Source organism: Cantharellus anzutake (assembly GCF_015039405.1).
Source record: "Cantharellus anzutake strain C23 chromosome Unknown EI90scaffold_123, whole genome shotgun sequence".
NCBI classification, from domain to species: domain Eukaryota; kingdom Fungi; phylum Basidiomycota; class Agaricomycetes; order Cantharellales; family Hydnaceae; genus Cantharellus; species Cantharellus anzutake.
The window spans coordinates 156,538-170,902 of NW_024067073.1; the positions used below are offsets into that span (position 1 = coordinate 156,538).

The 14,365-nt window shown below is 48.7% G+C and overlaps 4 protein-coding genes across 4 annotated transcripts; 2 read left to right on the forward strand and 2 right to left on the reverse strand.

Annotated features, from left to right (window-relative positions):
- Positions 1–3,484: 3,484 nt before the first annotated feature.
- Positions 3,485–5,514, forward strand: EI90DRAFT_3134696 (uncharacterized protein; the record flags this gene model as incomplete). The annotated part of the gene is made up of 6 exons (XM_039064683.1): positions 3,485–3,640; positions 3,704–3,785; positions 3,840–4,366; positions 4,416–4,490; positions 4,542–4,815; positions 4,862–5,514. 6 exons carry the CDS (start codon positions 3,485–3,487, stop codon positions 5,512–5,514), a joined length of 1,767 nt encoding a protein of 588 aa, XP_038909060.1.
- Positions 5,515–5,554: 40 nt separating this feature from the next.
- On the reverse strand, positions 5,555–9,066 carry EI90DRAFT_3086982 (uncharacterized protein). Its single transcript, XM_039062215.1, has 5 exons — positions 8,587–9,066; positions 8,155–8,535; positions 6,770–8,105; positions 6,213–6,717; positions 5,555–6,162 (listed from the first exon to the last, which is right to left on the reverse strand). The coding sequence occupies exons 1-5, from the start codon at positions 8,972–8,974 to the stop codon at positions 5,710–5,712; spliced, it is 3,063 nt and encodes a 1,020-aa protein (XP_038909061.1). The 5' UTR covers positions 8,975–9,066; the 3' UTR covers positions 5,555–5,709.
- Positions 9,067–9,165: 99 nt separating this feature from the next.
- On the forward strand, positions 9,166–11,795 carry EI90DRAFT_3282550 (uncharacterized protein; the record flags this gene model as incomplete). Its single annotated transcript, XM_039066905.1, has 7 exons — positions 9,166–9,255; positions 9,323–9,431; positions 9,484–9,712; positions 9,769–10,029; positions 10,084–10,532; positions 10,587–11,006; positions 11,064–11,795. 7 exons carry the CDS (start codon positions 9,166–9,168, stop codon positions 11,606–11,608), a joined length of 2,103 nt encoding a protein of 700 aa, XP_038909062.1. The 3' UTR covers positions 11,609–11,795.
- On the reverse strand, positions 11,521–12,260 carry EI90DRAFT_290363 (uncharacterized protein). Its single transcript, XM_039054147.1, has 3 exons — positions 12,051–12,260; positions 11,938–11,995; positions 11,521–11,844 (listed from the first exon to the last, which is right to left on the reverse strand). Exons 1-3 carry the CDS (start codon positions 12,112–12,114, stop codon positions 11,655–11,657), a joined length of 312 nt encoding a protein of 103 aa, XP_038909063.1. The 5' UTR covers positions 12,115–12,260; the 3' UTR covers positions 11,521–11,654.
- Between the last annotated feature and the right edge of the window lie 2,105 nt (positions 12,261–14,365).

Consider the following 14,365-nt stretch of genomic DNA (forward strand, 5'->3'; position numbering starts at 1 on the left):
TTGATGAGAAGTCAATGGTTGGGTGTAGAACTGCTGGAAAGGTCATCAGTCGCCTCAAAGATATCTTCCCTGAAGCAGCAGATGACCAACTGGCTGGCATGTCCCTAATCCTCTTTGGAGACTTCTGTCAACTCCCACCAGTTGGTGAAGCCCCTTTATTTACCACAGCTAATCTGAAGCATGACCTCAGCTGTGTTGGAAATCGTCTCTATCATTCCATTCCTGAGTCAATCATCCTCAAGCAAATCTTCTGCCAAGAAGGTGTGGATAGAGAACAGAGACATTTCCGTGATTTCCTTCAACGTCTTCGGACCAATGAGGTCACTTTGGATGATTTCAGCCAACTTCTGGTTCCATGCATGTGGAATAGTCTCCCCCAGCATGAAAGAGAGAGTTTCTCAACAGAAATTCATCTCCTCCCACACAATGAGCTTGTTGATACCTTGAACCTTCATCGATTAGCATCATTAAATAAACCTGTTGTTCGTATCAAGGCAATAAACCATGGGACAGGGGCAGCAACTGCATCCAAAGAAGAGGCAGAAGGTTTGGACAATGAGATTTTGCTAGCTGAAGGTGCTTCTGTCATGCTCACCTGGAATATTTGGACAGATAAAGGTGAGACATATAAATATATGGTTTTCCCCACAAGGCACTGATGTAATGGCAGGTCTTGTAAATGGTGCTCGTGGAACAGTGGAGTGTATTGGATATGCACCTCATGCTGATCCCACAAAAGACATTCCTCTGGTTGTTTTTGTATGCTTCCCAGCATACACTGGCCCTGTGGATCCAAGGTGGCAATCTCAAGCCAATCCAGATTGCCCAGTTGTGCCCATTACCCCCTTCACTACACGTTGGGACACTCGAGATGGACACTCACTTTCCCGCACTCAATTTCCACTCACCCTTGCATGGGGTATATCCATCCACAAGAGTCAAGGTCTAACACTTGAAAGGGCAGTGATTGATTTGGGACCAAGTGACTTTGCAGTTGGATTATCATATGTTGCAATCTCACGGGTCAAGTCCATCAAGGGAATTGCATTCAGAACATCATTTGACCTGACCCGTCTCCAAAAAGTCAATAATCCAGAAGGTGGGATTCGGGGAATGTTGCTCCGAGATAATGTTAGACATGAACAGCTTGATTTTCATGAAAACCCATATGATGTTGATGTATCTGAATATGTATTTTTAGATGATGATTGATTGATTGGGTCCTCTTCCTCTGACATCTATACATGCAGTCACATCCAGCAGCACAGTATGCCCAGAGAGTAATTGCCATGGGTTGAGGCAGTGGTTTGTTGGCTGAGCTTGCAAGGCATGCATTTGTTTGGGTAAGGGCTGTGTGTGTGCGGTGTGCAAGTGTGGTGTGTGAGTGCGGTGTGCAAGTGTGGTGTGCAAGTGCGGTGTGTGAGTGCGGTGTGCAAGTGTGGTGTGTGAGTGTGGTGTGGTATGTGGTGTGAGTGTGGTGTGCTGTGTGCTGTGTGCTGTGAGTGTGAGTGTGGTGTGCTGTGTGCTGTGTGTGTGAGTGTTGAGTGCTGGGTGCTGAGTGTGCTGGGTGCTGAGTGTGCTGTGTGCTGTGTGCTGTGTGAGTGAGTGAGTGTATGCATGCCTGGAAAGTAATTGCCCATGGGTTGGGTTGGTGGTTGGGGGTTTGGGTTAGTGGTTGGGTCGGGTAGGGGGGTTGGGAAGTTGGGTATGGGGCTGTGGTGTGGTGGGAACGTATCTCTTTAATAATGCCATATGGAGCAGAGCAGGACAGCCCCTGCAGTGACCAATGTGGAGTAAGGACAGGGAGCAAGTGCAGAACACATGGCTAGCTGTCTCTGATTAATATCAGGTACACTATGATGGCAACTTAATAACATTGATTTCCCTGGGTAGCATGTATATATGCAATCCTGCTTCCATTTTTATCAGTCACCTGCCAAGACTTTAACCCACATAGATGTGGAGGAGTGTCCATGCACCCTCCCTCTACCTGACATCTAGGGCTCCTAGCAGATCAGACCCATATTGGCATATCTTTGTGGGCCAATCTGAATGTTGGGGACATAGCATATGACTACATATATCACCGCATGTAGCTGCATCAGCCCATAACTCTCTCACCCCTTTCCCTGATCTGACTCCGCCCCTTGAGCTGAGTATCTCCCTGCTTTTATTACTTTGTTGCCTACCTCATCATTTAGTTCTGTTGATCCTTTTTCTTCCAATTGATTCATATCTCTCATGTATATAGCCCTATGTGTTGCTGAGGGTTGGAACCTCAGCTTTGTCTATGACTAGGTTTTTGGGTGATACTTGACTTGAACTGACAAGTGATCCCTGACACTGAATGCACATTTCAATCTGTGGATATGGCTCAGATTCTTGGATTGGGTATGGAGTTTATTTACTGCAACAAATAGACCATTGCCTGAACTAAACACTTTGCATACAAATGAAGATGGCATATATTTGAAATTGCAGTACGGTTTGTTAGAGGGTTCCTCCCAAACTGGATGGCCAAGCTTGCAGTGCAGTGCCGAAGGCACTGCAAGCTCGGCCATCCAGTTTGAGGGGAACCCTCATAACAATTGTAGCCTGGTATGTCCTGAAAGCACTTCAAAGGCACTATAGTTCCTGAATTTTTTTTTTGATTTTTTCCCTATATTTTTTTTTTCAACTTTTCAGAGACCAAAATTTTCCTTCCACTGCTCCTGGCACATTGCATACTCATCATGTTGGAATACAAGTCACATGATGAAACTGAACCGGAATATCCGGGAATATTCTAGGGGTTACTAGGTGCCTGCATAAGCGCTGGGCATAGAAGAGCCTGGAATATTGTTGAGAAGTATGAATATGGGCACTGGAGCACCGTGTGTATTTTAGTTATATTTCTTTCTATATTACATCTGGGTTGCAAGTGAACCGCTGAAGCGGGTTGCCATATTTGGAACTCCGGATTTACAACACATCACCACTCCCAGCTGCTCCTGAACCCCCTCCCAGGAGAACACTATTGGCTCCAGGAGTGCCCAATCTGCTGTTTTGTCTCCTACATGCTCCAGCCACTCTTGATGCTCCGGAGCATAACGGACTTTTGCTGATGAATATATAAACCATTAAATCTCGTGTGCACACCGGGTACTAACTTCACAACCTTCAATGTGCTCCCAATGGGTTGGGTTGATGACCGCATGCACTCACACTGAAATTGCATTGCACAACTTATGTACAGCTCGTAGTTCAGGCGATTCAATCCAATGCAATTCAGTAGCCATATCTGTGTTATTATCGAGGACAAAACACTCGAGTTAAACAAACAATAACAGCTTATTGCGCCAGTCGCTTACGCAGTTTCGCCGCGCCGATATACTTCGGCGAAACTCACGTGAGCGACTGGCACTGAGTCTGCCTTGCAAGCAAGGTAATTTTTGACCACTGACAGTTTCCCATATATAGACCACAAAGGGGCCAAGTAAATCCTATGGCGACTGCAGCGGCAGCCCCTACAGTTATAAAACTGCCACTTGGTAGTATTCCTCGATGGGAGGAAGGCGAAGATGATGCCAGTCTGATAGAAGACAATCGGGGCGAGGACGCTGAGCAGCAAGCCACAAAGACTCTTAAATCAATTCCAGAGGTACGCCAGTTCAGTCCCTTGCACCGTTCGCTGGACTAACTAGCCGTTGATGGTAGAGGCAAGTATCAGTGCAGTGTCATCACCACGGCCAGAAAGCTTGACACACTGCTTTGCAGTCTTGTGCTTCTACATACTCTGAGACAATGTAGGCGCCCTATACACGCTCTCTCGAGTGCTGAAATGAACGCCTACTCTTCAGCCCGTTCAAGGTGGATCAACAACCCTCCTTTAACTAAATTTTCTGTGCGACATCGAGGGAAAACCACTATTGATATTCACCAGCCCCCACATAGTCTTGTCTTTCTGGGAAGATGTGATGTAGAGATAGGACCGCATGTTTTCCTCGACACGAAGTTCATGGAGGTGCAGTGGGACAACATGTACCAACCACTGACTTCTGCGGGCTCAGCGCCTCCGACTCTCTTGCTCAGGACAGACATCATCATCGAGCTTAGGGAGAACTCTGCGGAACGTTTCCTATTGCCATTAGACGGTGCCGTGGTTGAGCGAGCTTCTGAGCGCGGTCAAGTGTTCACTTTACTCTCGCTTCTACTGGACATCCCTCCTGAATCGACTCCAACTGGTACTCCCAATGCTAGCACCAAACAGCCAGTCAACATGAGACTCGCCCAAGGCACTACTTCCATTTGGGAGGCATTAGATAGGCGTATAAATGCAACGTCTCCATCAAAGCGCAGTAAGGCAGAGGAGGACTTCAAGAAGGTGGTACATGGCGCATTCTTTGAGGGTTCTTGTCCTGATGATGCTAGTTCAGGCGGTCAACAAATTCCAACGAGTATTTCCCCCACATCGTCTTCCGTCCGGAGCCTTGTTTGATGAAATCGAGGAGGTATGATCATTCTGTCATAGCCTTCGATGAGATCACAACTAGCGCCATCAGTCTGTTTTAGATAAAATAAGGCCTGCTCCGCTGCAGGCTAGAGCGCTGCGAATAGGACCACCAACTCCTGTTGCCCCGCCAGCCAAGCGTAGGCCACCACCAAATGCGAACAAAGAGAAATCAGTGCCCAAGGCTGTTGCTGCGGAGGGATCTACTATAATAGCGACTGAGGGATCATCAACAAAGAAATACGAGAGAAGGACAAAAGTGACATGTACCGTTTGCAGTAAAGCTATCGCACGCAAGACGGATGACGTGTCGAGGGAAGGATATAGTAGGCATCATTTAGTCCTAGAGGACTCCGCTAACCTCATTCATAGAGCCTATGTGTCGGCTGTGCGCTTTTGAAGCAAGAAAAGCAGCTCGAGCCTCAGCGAAGGCTTATGCCGCCTCCGTTGCTGCTTCTCGAGGCCCAACACCAGGCCTCCAAGTGGAAGTAGTTGTCCCACGACCCCCTCACACCACAACACCGGGTCACACATACAGCTACTATTCAACATACCTCCCTCCGCAGCAGCGACCCCCATACGCCCCCGTCTATACGCAATCACCATACCGCAGTATATCGGGAACACCTACAAATCTCACTGCCGCCTCTACTTCTGGTTCTGCAAGTGCGTCCACACATACTCCAGTTAACGCCGCCTCCCCTTCAAGACCGCCAACTTATCCTTACGCTGGCACAGTATCCTCATACCCGTACTTTACCCCAGCGTCAGGTTCGACGTATCCAACAAGACCATATGGTATCCCGGGGTATTACAATGCACAGTCCGCTCAAGAATGGGCTCGATCAACGTTTATCACAACTCCTGGAGTGCATTCACCAGAATTACCAAGAGTCCCGCTTTCGACAGACAGGACCCCCGTCACTCCCACACCCCCAAACCCGGCCTCTACTTCTACTTCTGCTCCTGCTCCAACCTCAAAACCAATGCCCATCGACCCTACTCTTGAGGAACCACATGCATAAATCCCAGGCAGACCCTGCGATGTCAAGTTTATAGTACTGTGATGTTTTCAGTAATGGATACAATATGATTAAGCTACAATGGTATGTATGTATGCATAGGCATGGTATATAATTGTGAATGAGTGCAAGAATGCGGGTGAAAAAAAAAGGAAATCTGAACAGATGAGGAATTAGCAAATAATTAGATGGACAGGATTAGCCGGAGTGTAGCTGAGGGGTCGTGATATACCAAAATATGACAAGCGACGATACAAACGCGGCATTTTTCCAATGTCGACGCAAAAAACTGACGAAAGCCCGGAAGATTACGATGCACACCAGGACAGGATAACGGAACAAAGCGAAATTCGAGAGCCAAAGGCCGAGCGAGTAACTCAGACTCCAGTACTTCCCAGTTAAACTGAACATGATCGCGACAACGCTGAGGGTAATGACAGCAATGAAAGTCAATGCGACGCGAACCCAGCGAGGCAGAACACGCCAGATGGGATATAAAAGCCAGCGGATAATGAAGCCAACTAGTTCGAGTGTATACTCGATGACCGGAGCCAGCATTTCGCGTGCCCAAGGGGGCAGAGAGGAGATGTACGGGAGGGTACTTTGGCCAGAAGCGGATAGTTGACGGGCGAGGTCGATGTTGCGGCCGAGCTGAGCAAGAAACTCTGAGGGAGATAGTGAGGTGGAAGGAAAGGACGCACCTCAGGATAGGCCGTATCTATTCTCATCGCCGCTGCTTCGCAGTAGGGCAACACTCGACCCATGGATTCCGTCACCTTAGCCTGAAGCAATCTAAGTTCTTCCAACTCCTTTGCAACAGATGTCCAATATTCTTCTAGTCCAGCGGTAGCCTGCAACATCGTCATCACGCTAGCCGCAGGTTCGTGTATAGGGGGAGGATGCGACCAGGGAGGCTGAGTAGGGCTGGATTCAAAGAATTTCTGTAGATGCGTGAGGCTCTCCTCTCGCCTGTAATGCCTCATGTCCACATCCAACCAAGTTCCCTTTGTGGAGGCACCTTCCCGTGGGGAAGAATCAGGTATAGGAGCGAATGCATGAAGAAGGTCAGAAATGACATCGTCACTTTCACCACCCAAGGTAGAATCCATGAGCATCTTCAGCTGCACGTAGGTTGCGACTTGAGTTAACGCCATAGATGTGATGGTGGTAATATTGTGATCCTGCAGGTGCAATCGTTGAATGAGCCTTTGAAGAGAATGAGCAATCCGTTTTGGGGCGCAAAATATTTACGACTAACGAGGCGCGCATAGCATAAATATTCCTCTGCCTCATTTCCATACGTTCTCTGCGGATCTTTCCTCCTTTCTGTGCCACAGATTCTCCACGTGGTATTGTGTGCGAGAATCTGGAAATTGGATTCGCTGTGAAGGGATGGTCCAGCACCGGCCCGGGAGTCGGTGTAGGGGCAGGCAGAGACGATTCTTCCATCCGCTTAATTTCTCCAGCGGGCGAACTTTGGGGATCATCAGAAATCTGGGCATTATTCCTAGCCACGCTGGGGGTGGGCAGTGCTAACCGGGCTATGAGTGGCCCAACCCACCTACGAGAACTGGAGCGGCCCATTGGAGAACGAGCCTTGCTCGGCGACTGAGATTTTCCAGCCGGATCATCTTCGCTGGCAGAGAGAATCTGATCAGGCTGGGTGCTCCTGCGGGAAATTGACTGTGGAATGATAGCGAGGACGCCGTCGTCACGCAGGCCAATGTTTGCGTCACCTTCACCGTCTGATCCCGAAAAATCAGAAACATCGGCACCATCGCTAACATGCGTGCGAATTAGTCCCAGGCCGGGAACGTACCCAAGATCCCTTCTGCTGCTCGATGGAGAAAATTCTTGCGAGGACCTTGGCTGCTGGGGTGACGAGAGACTGGCCCGTGAGACTCCAGCTCTGGGCAGATGCCGGATGCCAGATAACGATAAATGGAAACCTCTGTGATTGATTCTCCGTGAAGCTTCACGGTCGGATGAACTGCGGGGGGACATGTCCCCTACAGGTGGTTGCATTGAAATCATGTAAACCTGCTGTCCTGAACTTGATGGGGATGGTGACGTAGAAGGTCCATAGAGAGGAAGGTCCACAGAGCCAGGGTAATCATTGGCCCAGTGGTCTTCTAAATCCTGATCTCTCTGGACGTACTCTGACACAGCTTGAGCGGTGACATGCCAGTCGACCATTTCCTTCCGGCTATGGAGGGGCTGAAGAAATTTCAGATAAAGAGTAGCGAGATGGGGCAACCATTGAAGCTGGTGCGACTCGACAGCGTACGGGGAAGGTGTCTGCGCCTCCTCAATTGTTCTCAACGGAACAGGTGCACTAGCAGAAGTGCGGCTCTTCAGGGGTCCAGAAAGGTGAGTACTTCCAGTAGGAAGGACAAGCCGCGGACTAATTGAGCGGCGGAGTTCGAATGTAGTTCTGCGCCACTTTATTACATCAAGCAAGTTTGGGGGTCGTTCGCGTCGAGCAATAGCGGAGTAAATCAGAGTATAACGATGTTCTAACTGAGCTCTCGCTGCCTGGGCACGTTCAATAGTGCTTGGGCGAAGTGCCTCGCGATATGCACGAATCCTGTTTTCTGCAGATCGGTTATATATTAGCACACATCGAAGGGGTGAAATTCTCACCGGCCTGTAGATAACGCAATGCTTGACCGGTGTCATCAGAATGCTGAAAGGCTATCCCTTCCTTGTGCCTTCCGGAGACTTTCTCCTTGATCCCCAAGAAAAGATCGCCCAAATGACGACGATGGGTCCCTTGTCGTAATTTGGGTGACTCAGAGGCAAAGAATAAGTTACTGTCAACAGGTCCAAAATCTCCGGCTTTAGATATGAATGCATCAGTGGGAGGCCTGGTAGGCTCAAAAGTTTGCCGAGGGGAAGGGGGCGTATTTATCCATGCAGATTCAACTGCAGTCAAAGAGGGTGGAGAAAGGGTTGGAAGGGCAGCGGGATTAATGCTTTCAACACGCCGGTGCAATTCCGCGATTTGTGCCTGAAGGAGAGGGTCTACACTACGTTAATATAAGGAGAGATGAGCAGGACAGTTGTGTAGCGCACCATTGTGAAAGGGGTCATCAAGGAGACCAAGGCCAAAATCAACTGGCCAGTCATTCCATCTTCCGCTAGATCTGCGGGACTTCATGCGCCGTTTCTGCCCTTCGGGAGTGCACGGAGAAGACGGGGTATTCGGCTTCCCCTGCGAAGACATTGTTCGAGATCGGTCAACACTCGCAATAAGACTCCTGTTAGACTTCGCAACAGTGCCGAATGACCCGGGTTCGGGGCTTCCTCTCATTGAGCTGTCCTTCTCTCCCGACCCAAGAGACCGTGAGGAGAAAGCAGTTATTTGTGAATGCTGGCTGTGATGACGACGTGACGCCTCGGCCGATGAGCGGCTTTGTTTTTCTGACCTAATAACAGTGGGCTGCCTCCCAACATCCGCCATGGACCAGCCTGATTCTATCCCTATGGGCTCCAGAACGTTTGGAGCTGGGTATGCGATGACTGGTAGGCTTGTTTGCCAAAATAAATGACAGCCCACTTTGGAAAGAGTTCGGTAGCCACCGATTGAATTCCCTGAGATCCACCATGGTCAGCGTTCTCCATCACGGAATCGGATATTTCTGATATTTTGTTATGCAGCCCCCCAAATCAAAGAATTCTGGGCTGGGTCGTGCCATTCTAAACAAAAGAGCAAAAGAAGTAAAAGAGAAGCGTTTGAACAATGTACGCCGAGTCCGACCGTTTTTGCCAGCGAGGACGCTGCATCTCATCCAGTCGAATTTCACACCAGTCTGAAGACGACGTTAATCACCGCAACAACCTGCAATCAATTACTCAAGAACGAGATTTGGATGAATTCCTGAATACTGCCCAACTTGCTGCCACCGATTTCACTGCTGGTGAGCAGCCTTTGGACAGCACATAGCACTTGGGCTTGAGCCTTATCTGCAGAAAAGCGAAGCATAAAAATTATTACAGCACCTGGCCTCAAGCAGTCCTCCGCAGCTAACCCCTTCCTCCTTTCCCTGGATGAAGAAAAGGTCGTGCTACAAAAGCATGCGCAGTTTCAGCAAAACCTTCGGGTCCCTAGACGACCCCCTTGGTCGAGAAACATGACACCCAAAGAGATTGATCGCCAAGAAAAGGATGCTTTTCTTGATTGGAGAAGAAATCTGGCAGAGTAATATCATTTGAATTCCCATCCGTGACTACGTCGCTGACCCTAGACGATTAAAGGCTTCAAGAAGCACACGACCTCCTTCTCACACCATTTGAGCGCAATATCGAAGTTTGGAGGCAACTCTGGCGTGTGCTGGAGCGATCTCATCTCATCGTCCAGATTGTCGACGCGCGCAATCCCTTGCGATTCCGTTGTGAAGACTTGGAGAAATACGTTGATGATGTGGAGGGACCAGAGGGTGAGATGGGTACGGGTAAGGGTTTGAGGCGTACACTGCTGCTGTTGAACAAGGCAGATTTGCTCACTGCAGACCAAAGGTGATTCCACTGTGATGTTGTTTGCCTAAATGCTCATGGGGACCTTGGTTTCAGATTGAAGTGGGCTGAATACTTTGAAGAGAACAAAATTCGATACGCCTTCTTCTCGGCTGCAAATGCAAATGCCTCACAAGAAGCTCGACGCGCCGCTCAACTGCAATCTGCAACAATACCATCCAGAAATGATAATACCCGCGCGGAGGGATATGAACACAAGGGCAACAGTAAACAAGGAAATGGGAATATGATATTTCAGGAGAAAAGCGACAACGGGGAGGCGAAGTCTCAGCCAACTGTTGATGATGTAGATTCTGATGCGTCACACACGTCGGATGTAGTGGGAGCCGCCAGTGATGACGAGTCAGAGGGATATTTAGGAGACATCCCTGCGTGGGCCCGAGCAAAGGCAGAATCGGAGCTTGAAAATCAAGACCCCCGTGCTCGAGTGCTTTCGGTGTTGGAATTGGAAGAGTTATTCATTACATCTGCCCCGGACTTGCGAAGTGAGCACACGGTCTAAGTTCTTGTAAATTCTGCCCTAATATCCTTTGCTATAGGTTTTGCTCAGAACAGTGAATCACCTCACAAACTTGTGGTTGGCTTGGTAGGGTATCCTAACGTCGGGAAATCGAGCACCATCAATGCTCTCATAGGCGAGAAAAAAGTGTCTGTCTCTTCCACTCCTGGGAAGACCAAACATTTCCAGACTATCCATCTCTCTCCTTCCATTATGCTCTGCGATTGTCCCGGTCTAGTCTTCCCTCAGTTTGCCACCACCAAGGCAGAACTGGTCTGTGACGGTGTACTGCCGATCGATCAGCTAAGGGAGTACACTGCACCAGTAGAGCTCGTGGTCAGGAGGATATGGCCCGAGGTTTTGGAAGGCATTTATGGTTTGCAGATACGGCGGAAGGGCGAGGACGAGGGAGGAGACGGAAAGATGATACATGCAGATGATTTGTTGAAGGCTTATGCAAGTGCGTCTTTTGAACCCCGAACCCGATTCTCAACGACATAATCGTGCATACCAACAGTTGCGAGAGGATTTTCCAGGTCAGGTCAAGGAAATCCTGACGAGGCTCGTGCGGCGCGCTACGTACTCAAGAATTACGTTGAAGGCCGACTTCTGTTCTGTCATCCACCACCCAGAGCGTCGGGAGAAGAATTTAACACTGCACAGCAACAATTTGCTCTTGATGCCCTTGTGGCAGCAAGTAGGAAGCGTGCGCCTATCACCCGAGTTGGGAAGAATGCAGATACCTACGTCGACGTATCGGGGTCAGGGCTGCACAAGGCAACACATGCAATCGGTCAGAGCCAGAAGTCGCAACAGATTGATGCAGATTTCTTCAGTGTAGGAACGGGCTTGTCTGATCGACCACGTGCTACTGGATCGGGTAGACCTGGCACTTTGGGCCCTGGCTACACGCGGACGATGCTATATCCTCATCAGAAGCTCATTGGAAATGATGGACGACCTATCGAAGGACCCCTTGTTGTACAAGTCTCATCGGGCAAAAAGCAGTTTAAGAAAGGGAAGAAGCACGTAAAACACAGGAGCGGGAGGGGATACGATTAACAGATGGAAAGGTGACTGTAAGCGTGAGGGCGTAAACCTCCAGCAATCATCCCATGTCAGTGGGATGAGGTAGTGGTGTTGGACTGTCATCCCATGTTACAACCTTGCTGTCGGTGTCTTCCGTTCCATGGTCTCGGCGACGATGGGCACCCAGGCGAATGCGACTTGGGAAGAGACGATGGCAGTCTGATTTCCTGGGGTCAGTTGCAGTGAACGTAATTTTCTGAGGCTGAATGCTACTGGCCGTTCATCGTGCAAATGAATATGGCGGTCCTGGTGCATGGCAATCTGCTCAATTGGGCATATGGCATGAAATTATGTGAGCGTACGATTGAGGGGTTGCTCTGGTTCCAACTGCGCCCTGGATGCTTTCGATAGTAGCATGAGCTATGGGCAACTGACGTGTGATTCGATGAAAGCATTTATCAGAGTTGGCGCTTACGGTCGGGAGACACAACCACCCCCTGCATCTTCCTCACACAAACCTCAGTCTGCGAGCTCGCCATAGATGTGACAGCCGCGTGTCCAGTGGCAGTGCAGTGACAAATTGGCGCTCTCACGCTCAGAACGCATACACTCCGCACCTTGGACAACCACTATGTGGGCCTTTATAATGAGATAGGAGCTATCGCGTGTAACTCAGTCTTGTAATGGAGAACTAATATTAAGATATTTTACCTATCGCGCATAACTGTAACATGAAAATACAATGAGTTATGCGCAAACACAGATAGGAAAGAAATGGTATCACCTCAGTCTCGTAATGGAGAACTGAGGGAGGGAGAAAAATTACGGTGTCCAGCATAACTTATACGACTGGAGCCAATATTGCTCAAAGCGATTGCCAGTGACAACTGGCGATATAAGACAAAGAAAATTGGGAGCGCGTGGTATCGCGACTCTGAAACAAAAGGTATAGTCATTGTTAGTCATGATGATATTACAGCAAGAGACAAAAAAAACGGCCGATCAGATTTTGTTAAACATATCGGGAACAAGTCAGCTGTTCGATTATTTTAGGAAAATTTGAGCACTTATTACATATTGTGTCCCAATGACACTCCTCCGTGCCAAATATGGCTAGCCCGCATTTCCCGTTGTGCGACAATGGGCAAACACCTTAAACCCCCAGCCAGAGAGCTCTTGATTACCATGTCTGAGACTATGAGCAAATTTCAGAAGCTATACAAGTGCCTGCACGCACTGTCCGGAAGATTCTTGCACACCCGGAAAGACATCAACGTGGCCCCCTCACTGAAACTCGCGGCCGACATCGCTGTCTGAATGTCCATTCTATCAATGTAGCTATCCACATATTGGATTCCACTGCCCTCTAACTCTTTGCTGTAGTTTCTAGATAGCCTCATTGAAATGAAGCCCGACCTCATGCTCTCTGAGCTCCGGACTGCTCTCATCAATGAGTTCCATATTGAAATCAGTGAGCGCACAATTTCCCGTGAAATGACGCGTCGCGATCTAACATACAAGAAGGTATTGAGTCACTTTCTAACTATGGCAATACCATTGATGTCTATTTCAGGTTCAGAGAATAGCCGCCGAGCGTGATGAAGGAAGACGCGCGGACTTCAGACAGTACATGGGGGGAAACTACCAAGCAGAACACCTAGTATTTGTAGATGAAACAGGTGTTAGCCGTCAGACAGGAACCCGGACTCATGGTTGGTCACCCCGTGGAGAGCGTGCCCGGCGTCGCGACTTCTTTATTCGCGGCATAAAGTATGTGATCCTAAGGTTTAGATGGCATATTATGAATTAACAACCACAATACTAGATATTCTGTCCTTCCAGCAATGTCACTGGAAGGTATTCTGCATTGCGACATTTAGGTCGGAGCATACACAAGCGAAGCATTTGATCATTTTATCGAAGCACTACTTACAAAAATGAATCCATTCCCTCAACCAAACTCGGTCCTCGTGATGGACAATGCCCCTATTCACAAATCCAACCATCTTGTACAAATGTGTGAGGATCGGTGAGTATCCTAATATTTATGTGGCATTATTATTCTAAACCTCAAATGGTGCAGCGGTGTCCGGGTGGAATTCCTCCCCCCTTACTCCCCAGATTACAACCCCATTGAAGAGGCATTTTCATCCATCAAACACTGGTTGCGACGCAATCGTGCATATGCCGATAATGAGCTCGCATCATACCTTCAACGCTGGAAGAGACCCCAGCAGAAGACGGGCAGTAGGCAGTTGCCATATAGGTCATGTGTGCTAAAACAGCGGTGTATTCTAATTCTAATTTGACCCTGATTTTGCTCCCGATTTGGATCATCACGAGACCCACCCGTGACGTTTAGCAAATTTTGATCGGCCGTTTTTTTTGTCTCTTGCTGTAAGTTAAAGTAAAGACTCCCCAATCCACGCTGCAGCTCGGCTGTTGTCGATGAGCGTTGATATTCCAACACTTTATAGGGGGGACCTCAGGACATTTGCATGGGACTGTCAGGGCATGCCTTCAGGTCACTAGCATAAGTAGCACATTGCCACATGACCCGTATCTCCATCAGCTTCTACTTCTTTTCTTCTTCTTCTTCATCTCCGATCTGATCCGAACTGCAGCTGTCGGTTATGATGCTGCATGATCTTCTATCTTTCTTGATCCGATACTACCAGTTATTAGCTAGTTGACTAGTTACCGCCTCTACCATGTATATATGACCCTGTGCTGGCATGGGCATGTCCCCCAGCTTTGATATCAATTAGGTTTCTGGGGCATCCTTCGTTG

Excerpts from the sequence above, each read along its gene's own strand:
- EI90DRAFT_3086982 (XM_039062215.1), bottom strand. The coding sequence starts at position 8,974 with ATGGCGGATGTTGGGAGGCAGCCCACTGTTATTAGGTCAGAAAAACAA. Across the intron at positions 6,718-6,769 it reads ATTTATGCTATGCGCGCCTC|GCTCATTCAACGATTGCACC; the intron begins GTTAGTCGTAAA and ends TTCTCTTCAAAG. Across the intron at positions 6,163-6,212 it reads TAGATACGGCCTATCCTGAG|CTCGGCCGCAACATCGACCT; the intron begins GTGCGTCCTTTC and ends TTTCTTGCTCAG.
- EI90DRAFT_290363 (XM_039054147.1), bottom strand. The coding sequence starts at position 12,114 with ATGGCGAGCTCGCAGACTGAGGTTTGTGTGAGGAAGATGCAGGGGGTG. Across the intron at positions 11,996-12,050 it reads GGTGGTTGTGTCTCCCGACC|CTCATGCTACTATCGAAAGC; the intron begins GTAAGCGCCAAC and ends AGTTGCCCATAG. Across the intron at positions 11,845-11,937 it reads ACCAGAGCAACCCCTCAATC|CATTCAGCCTCAGAAAATTA; the intron begins GTACGCTCACAT and ends AACGGCCAGTAG.